General features: G+C 36.0%; 1 protein-coding gene across 1 annotated transcript in view; it reads right to left on the bottom strand.

Annotated features, from left to right (window-relative positions):
• The window catches only part of PAAF1 (proteasomal ATPase-associated factor 1), a gene marked incomplete at its 5' end in the record, with an annotated part of 58564 nt that extends 51420 nt beyond the window's left edge, over window positions 1-7144 (bottom strand). The window contains 2 exons of the mRNA XM_006875429.1: window positions 2902-2991; window positions 7017-7144. Of these exons, the coding sequence (XP_006875491.1) occupies window positions 2902-2991; window positions 7017-7144 (218 nt within the window). The remainder of the gene's footprint in view (window positions 1-2901; window positions 2992-7016) is intronic.
• Window positions 7145-8155: the final 1011 nt, after the last annotated feature.

The following is an 8155-nucleotide window of genomic DNA, read 5'->3' as shown; positions in this document are numbered from 1 at the left end:
TTGTTTGTTTGTTTGTTTTTTAAAAAAAAGCCAGTGTGAATAGAGAGAAATACTGTTCACTGATGGTACATGGAGGAGATTATAATTATTGTAATGGAACAAAGTGTATGATTTGTTGAATGTAAAACTGATAATCTGCCTTGTAAACTTTCACTCAATCCACAATAAAAACCTTAAAAATAAAAAAAATAAAAAAGATTAATCGGACATCAGTAACAATATCCTGTTTTACATCCTCTTCTGAATCCAGCTTGAATTTCTGGCAGTTCCTATTGATGTCCTACGATAGTAGTTATTTATTTATTTCAAACCAAAAATCTCACATATTTATTAGCCAAACTTTTAATGTGCAAGCATAAAAACAAAGCAAGAAACCAGAAGTTTTGCAATATGTTTTCAGTTGATCAGATCTTGGCAAAATTCAACTTCATATGGTAAAGTGCTAGAACCTAAGGACATTAAGTGTGTCATGACATGTGTGACTCATTGGAGACACAGCGTGGCTCTTCTATAATGCCTTCTACTGGAGTTGTACCTGATTTTATTACCAGTTTTCATTCGAATCCACTGGGAAATGGGACAATTCTGTTCTTGTTTCTTGGCCAGGAATCTCTTGATCCCGAAAGTCTTAAATGAAGACACAGCGAGATGAAAGGTAGCAGCACTCACAAGACGGCAAAGAAAGGTGCTACTGTTGTTAAATGCCATATAGTCAGTTCCAACCCACAGTGACCCTTGTATAGGGTTCTCAAGAAGTGGCTGATGAGCTTGAACCGTCAACCTTGTGGATGAAACTGACTTTACAGTCCAGTGCATTATCTCACAGTGCCTACAGTAGTTCTTAGTTGATCTTCTACTTGTGTGTGATATTTATGATTTTGTTTGATAACTCCTGCATTCTGTTAGACCATCAATCTTTGGAATGGGCACAAATATGTGTCTCTTCCAGTCAGTTGACCAGGAGCTGTCTTCCAAATTTCTTGACATAGATAAGTGAGCACCTCCAGTACTATATCCATTTGTTTAAATATCTCAATTGGTACTTCGTCAATTCCTAGAGTTCTGTTTATCACCAATATCTTCAGGGCAACTTGTACTACTTCCTTCAATACCATCAGTTCTTGATGATATGCTACCTCCTGAAATAGTTGAATGTTAATCAATTCTTTTTGATATAGTGGTTCTGCCATTCATCTTTTTTTTTAATGTTTTATTGTGAATTATATGATAGTTTACATGAGAGAACTTTAGTTTTACATTCATTCCATCGTATATCATTTCACTGCCATGGTTCCAATCCCCTCCATGCATCATCTACTGACCAAAGGGTATATCCCAGAAACCCGCTTCCTACACTTCCCCCCTCCCCCTCCCCCAAGTCTTCGGCCCCCAGTCCCTCTCCCTCTCTGGATCCAAAGTCCCCAGCCGCTCCATCACTCCACGTCATCGTCTCTGTCTCTATCTCAGGCATTTCTGCTTCTCTGGGTAGGGTCCCGCTCTGGGCTCTTCTCCGTTGATGGTCCTAGGGACCTCCGCTCCTAGACTGGAGAAATAATCACTCCCTTCCTTGCTACAAAACATCTACCTTTGCATTTCCAACCCTCATAATCAGTCCTGATAACCATTATTCACTACAGTATCACAAGTTACCCATCTGTATTTCATTTCATCAGCTCCGCCTAGACGGACTGGATAGTACTCACTGGTGATTCTGCCTTTCTCCATGCCCCCTAGCTCTAGGTTCCCTCTTGAAAGCTTGTAAGCCAGTCACTTCTTGCCTTTGTAGTCCCCCCCTCCCCATTTGGGTATCCAATGTCCAAGTTGCCCATCTCTGTCTACTCTGTGTGTGGAGGGGGTGGGAATGTTTCTTGCTGTAAGGATTTGTTGCTTCTTTTGAGTCATTGCATTCATAGGTATAGGTCAAGTTCATCAGATTGAGTCAGTTCAATCTTTTTTTTCCCTCTTTTTTCTTCTCCTGGTTGAGCTCTGATCATCCAGTTCAGGTCGTTCATCTTCTTTTGATGCTTCCTGAGTTGGTCAATATTTTGCCCCGAGAATTCCTCAATATTATAACTTGAGACTTGAATTTTTTTCCCCAGTTCTCTCAGCTTAAAAATTGCTGAACATGTTTTTCCCTTTTGATTTTCTAACTCCAGGTCTTTGCATATTTCCTTATAATACTTTATTTTGTCTTTCTGAGCTGCCCTTTGAATTCTTCTGTTCAGTAGCTACAACTTACATAGTTATTAATAAAAGCTTTATAATAAACATCCACAGCAGTTATATTCAGAATGTAAAAATACAAGTAATTTTTTTACTTTCTTTTACAGTTCCTAAATTTTCATCACTAAATATATGTTTTATAATACAGGTAAATAACAGCTATTTTTTAAACTGTATCATAAGTAAGATATGAAAGACTTGAATATCAGTTTACCTATTTCTCACTACTACTTTCAAAAAGCTCATGGTAGCAGAAAGGGCTTTACTACAAAGGCCTTTGAAAATTATTAATCAATATGCAGCACTTGGAATTTTTTTTAAATGCACTTGCACTGTAGGCACAGGGACAGACATATAAGAACAGCAACCTATTATACAAATACCAGTTACTATATTCATTATCTAAAAGCCACTAAGAAGTTCTGGTTGAACACATATAGAAGAAATTTCATAGAATTACTTTCTTTAAGACCAATAGACAGTAAATTTTAACAGAACCACTGAGAAAATGAGTAATAGTTTTGCAAAACATATAATTTTATCAGTTGGTTGTATTATGTTATAATGCAGAGAAAATAAAAGACACATTAGTTATAAATATGTTTACATCACTAAGTAGATAAAATGAAAAACTGACATGCTATTATGCTTTTTCCTCATTTTATCAAATATACTTACACTCTTTGTATGAATTCTGGAAAAGGAGGTAAATGGTGCCAAAAACTTAGAAGATGCTCTTTCCTTTAGACATGAAATATGAATGCTTTTCTAAACAGAGAGGAAAAGATGAAATCCATCAGTCCAGTGTTCTAATGTAATTAAGACTTCTTTAAAAAAGTTAGAACTACAGGACATTCTTACCTTTCAAGTATACCCTCACTAATTCTCTCTCTCCAGCTGACAAAATTTACACCCAGTTCCCCATAGCTCAGTAGTCCTTCTACTGCCAACGGCTGCAATGCAACCTAGTATCCCTAAGATGCCATCTACTTTTAAAATCTTTTTTATGTTGAAGTAAAATGTCCTATAAGAGAAAGATCAGCAATAAGATATGACTGACAAACATGACAGAGCATTTACAAAAAATCTAGTACTTGTAATTAGCAGTAGAATGAGAAGCAGTAACAGCACAAGAACACAGTAATGTGAAGAAACTTGGGACCAGCTCCCAAGCCCAGAGCCTAAAAGACAAGTCTAAAAGTAAACTGGCTCTCTATAGGAACTTTCAGAAAAAATGTTAGACTACAGGCATGCATCACTTAATGTCAGGATACTTTCTGTGAAACAGAACATTATGTGATGTGGACACTGTGTGAACAACATATTAAAATCTTATGGGAGATCACTTCCAGTTGTCCTCATTGCCTTTGCTACTGCTGTTGCTAGCAGAAGCCAGAGGAGGAATGAGTGCCAGCAGCAGGAGCAGCTGAGAGGGCTGGCGCAGGAGCGGACTTAGAGGAAGCTTGTGGGGAAGGAGCAAAGTGCTCCCAGACCCACCACTGTTTCACCTGCCTGAGCAACAGGAGCAGCTTGGCTTGCCCAATGCTATTGCCAGCACACAAAGCCCAAGAGTCCATGTTCAGAGCCAAATTTTGTGTCTTACAAGCCTGCATTTCATTTGTGGTCCATGCTGCAGAGTTTGGGTGTGAAGTCTCCTTAAAACTATTTGAGGGAGATAATAAACAAAAGGAGAGCTACTTTCCCTTTATAAAAACAAATCTTATGGGGCCACAGGTATATATAAGGAAATTGCTCCAACAGATATTAAGCAACACACACCTGTACTGATATGTACAGTCACCACAGAAAGCTCATAAAAGAAATGTTAATACATTCATACACTGTGTAGGCTCTGATCAGGCCTACAGTATCTATTTCCACCAAGGACTTAAATTGAGTACATGTCCATAGACCAGTCACCATCACATAGCTATGTTATGATTCACCACAGGTTTTGTCTAGTCACTGCCATATATCTTTCAGATATGGCAGCAACATTGCCTTAATGGGGTAGTAGGAAATTATACCTGGAATCAGAAGTTAAATTCAGGTAATAAGACTTGCTAAAGGCAGTCTTTGTAACCATTTAAGGTAAGCATATTGGCATTTAAAAGTGGCATATATGTAAATCCTTCCTTAAAGATTCCAGCAATGTGACAATCCCTCACTCTAGACCAACAAAATGCCATTATCAGTATATATTCTATAAGAGGCTGAGGAGCTGTTTTTACCAAACAGCTCTTAGACCATGATCTGCAGCACTACTTTAAAGTATCTTGAAATTCTGCAAGACAATGAAAATGCCGTCACCAATCAAGGCGCAGATTTTCTGAACTTCTTTATAAGGTTATTCTATGTCCAACAAGCACAGGTTTTCACAGTTCATTAGAAAGAACAATTTCAAAGTTACACTATTCTCTTTTTTTTAATCACTGAAAATCCATGCGCTCTTAGTAAAGATCTAGTTTTTTAAAAAGACAATTAGAGTATCTATACAAACAGTACTTTCTTAGCCAGCGTATTCATGCCTGGCTGACTACAGGCATTTTATTAAATGAGTGTTGGCTTCTAATCACATAACACAAGCCTCTATAGCTTCAAGAGAGCTGACCTGGATTTGGAACTGCCTCTAGTACCATAAACTAAAGTGTCAGCTAAACTCTCTTGGCTAATATTCCTACCAGCAAGGATGCAAGAAGCTTAGTGTTCACGCCTTTATAAGAATTGGGTTTGCTCTCAGAAGACTGTATTTCTTTGGGGCCAATTATGTGAACATTTTTAAAGAATCAGTGTTTTTCTCCCGCTTATCAATTCTTCACATCAAGCTTTAATTCATAAGCAGATTATGAAGGAAGATGAATGTTGAAATACCTTCTAATGTCAGCAGGAGAGACTCATGCTGTTAGTAAAAACTATTTTAAAGAAAAGCTATAAGAGATATGAAAACAGACAAAATTCACAAGGGATAGTGTAAATATGCCACACTAAGATAAAATTCAAACTTTTTTATCCTCCCAGGGTTAGGCATTTAAGCATAATGACATATCCACTGTTTAATATAATAATATAGCAGCATCAATAAACAAAGTGACTCATGGTAGTCAGGAACAAATGAGTATTCAACCATAAGCACTTACTGTCTGAACCCAGCAGGTACACATCAGAAATTAGTAATGATGTTGGAAGATATAAGGATTGTGTCAGGGCCTGAGTATGAAGGGAAGAAAGGAAGTCAATACCCAGGTTGTGGATGGATACTGGCAAATACCTGGGGAAAATGTAGGATTGTAAATTGATGTTAAACTTGAATCAACAGAACTAGGTTTCAATTCTGGTACACATTTTAGCTACTGCTGTTATGTGTCATTGAGTCGTTTCCCACTCTAGCAACCTTCTGTGAGGTTTCCAAGGAGAAGCTTGTGGGTTTGAACCACCAACCTTGTGGTTAGCAGTCTAGTGCTTATCCTACAGCACCCCACCAGGATTCCATTCAAACTAGCTATGATTAGGGCTTAATTAATCTGAGTCTCATCTGCAAACCAGAAATTTAAAATATCAATCTCAAAGGATCATTATATAATAAGACCGCAGATGGATAAAACTATAAAATAGCTCTTGTATTTTCGATTTTATCCATATGCAATCTCATTTTCTTTTAATTATCTATGAGGTGGGATAGTATATTCATTTTATAAATGTAGAAACTGAGTCTCAGAGAACAAAGCTAATTTTTCTGATATTTTCTATAATACACAGTTGCTTATTAAAAACAAATATAAATATATATATATAAATAGATAGCCTATTATTTTATACAAAGAGGGAACTGAATGAAGATTTGCTAAAAGATTTTATGTAAAAAAAAATTCTCTATTCTTGTGAGTAAATCTAAATTTTTTTACAATTAAAAGAAAAAACCGTAGATTACACACAAAAAAGTCTGGTTTACCCTTTGAGAATCATCTCACCAGAGCACACTAACTATAACAGCCAGAATAAGTAGAGGAAGTCAGATCATGAATTCTGTAACATTTAGCTTGGCCATTTACTTATTTCAAACACCAGTGAGAAAAAAACTATTAAACATTATTGACATGGGTTCTTTATCAAAGCCCAGATATGGAGTATATGGTTGCATTGACCAATCTGGTACATATTAGACCATTATGGCACTTGAAATGTAGCCAGTGTAAATGAGGAATTGAATTTTTCATTTTATTTTTTTTAATTTAAAAACTAACACTCAACTGGAAAACTTTAAAGTATGCTGGAATTATTTGGACAAATAGAACCTACCTTTCCAACTGTAAATTTTATGAAGCCTAAATACATATCAAGTATTCCAGTAAGAAATTTGTCTGAATTAAGATATGCTTGCTGTAAATGCAAAATACACAGTGAATTCTGATGACTTAAGGAAAAGGAAATATAAAATAGCTTATTAATAATTTAATTATAGGCTGAAATAATATTTTGAACATATTGGGTTAAATATGTGATTAAAATTAATTTGCTTCTTTTACTTTCTTAATGTAGTTATTAGAAAAATCTACCTTTACATGTATAGTTCATATTAGTTATCTATTAGACAGCACTAGCACAAGAAATGAAAAGAAGATTGAATGTGAAAGAGTATATAACTGTAAGAGAAGAAACTTCACCATTCAAAGGGGCAATGGGCAAACAAAATAGAAGTGACACAGATACACTGATAACAAAACAAATACCTAAAGTATATATAGATAATATCTTAGTGTTGAATACAGTGCCACCTAGCAGACATAAAAACCTACCTTGTTTATTTCATTTACAATAAAGTCCTCTGAAGCTGTAACCTCTGGGATGCCATCTAGGCCAATTCCTTGACAAGTTAAGCTGCCATACAAAGTTGGTTTCCCTGTATAGCATAAAAGAAGCAAGCCTCAAAAATTAATAAGAATTTCACATTTTTCTCACTAATTCATTTATATAGATAGTAGGAAATTAACTCATGAGAGAAAAGCAAGTACCTGTGTTAAAAGTGAGGTGAAAGGAAAAGAACAACAGGATAAGCAAACCTCATTTGGAAGGGAATATTTTCAAAGGCTTAAAGTTAAGACCAACAATTTAGAGATATGCTATAGCATTTGTATAGAGTATAGCATTTATATACAGCACATGCTATATGCGATAGCATTTGGTGAGATTACTAGAGTAATCTCAACCTCAGTTTTACTGGCTGTGAAACAGAACTCTCCCAGGAGGAAAGATGGAGATCAGCATGCACATATGCATTTATCCACAGTATATACATGTGGAATTGCCATGAGTTGGAACCAACTCAATAGCAACTTTTTATTTTTAAAAAACACATATAAAATATGGAATCAAGAATTAAGCTTCAGTAATCTAGAAAATTTGCTTTTGCAGTGATGTGGCTAAAAAAGGTATTACCTTACAAGTAAACATATGCAGATGGTAGAATGGAGTTAAAAAGTTTCTCTTCTTCCATAATTTTTATATACATTCTATAACACCCCATATTACATGCTGTTTTACTTTTATTTGACTTTTCACTATACTGTGAAGTCCTTGAGTTTAGGAACTAGCAGGGTGCAAGTTATTCTGCCAGGAGCCAGTCCCGGCAAATTTATTTCAAGGGTTTTTTCCGAAGGTTGATGCGGACATCAGCAATAAGAATTACACGGAGTCAATAAGTCGTAATGAATTCAAAAATTTTCTTACTACATGCTTTATTCTTCTCATTTCTATGCTACTCTACTCTCTCGTTCTTTACTGTCCTACTCATTCTTTACTCCCCTGTTCTCCTACTCATCTCTTCTGTTTTTCTCCCTTCCCCTGCTCCTGCTTTCATTCTCTCCTCTCCTGATCATCCCTTCTGCTTCTTTTCTCCCTTCCCCTGCTCCTGCTCTACATTACTCCCTCTATCCTC

Source organism: Chrysochloris asiatica, unplaced genomic scaffold (genome assembly GCF_000296735.1).
Source record: "Chrysochloris asiatica unplaced genomic scaffold, ChrAsi1.0 scaffold00326, whole genome shotgun sequence".
Lineage (NCBI taxonomy): Eukaryota > Metazoa > Chordata > Mammalia > Afrosoricida > Chrysochloridae > Chrysochloris > Chrysochloris asiatica.
The sequence above is the reverse complement of the archived record's forward strand: the minus strand, read 5'-3'. Positions and strand labels throughout refer to the sequence as shown.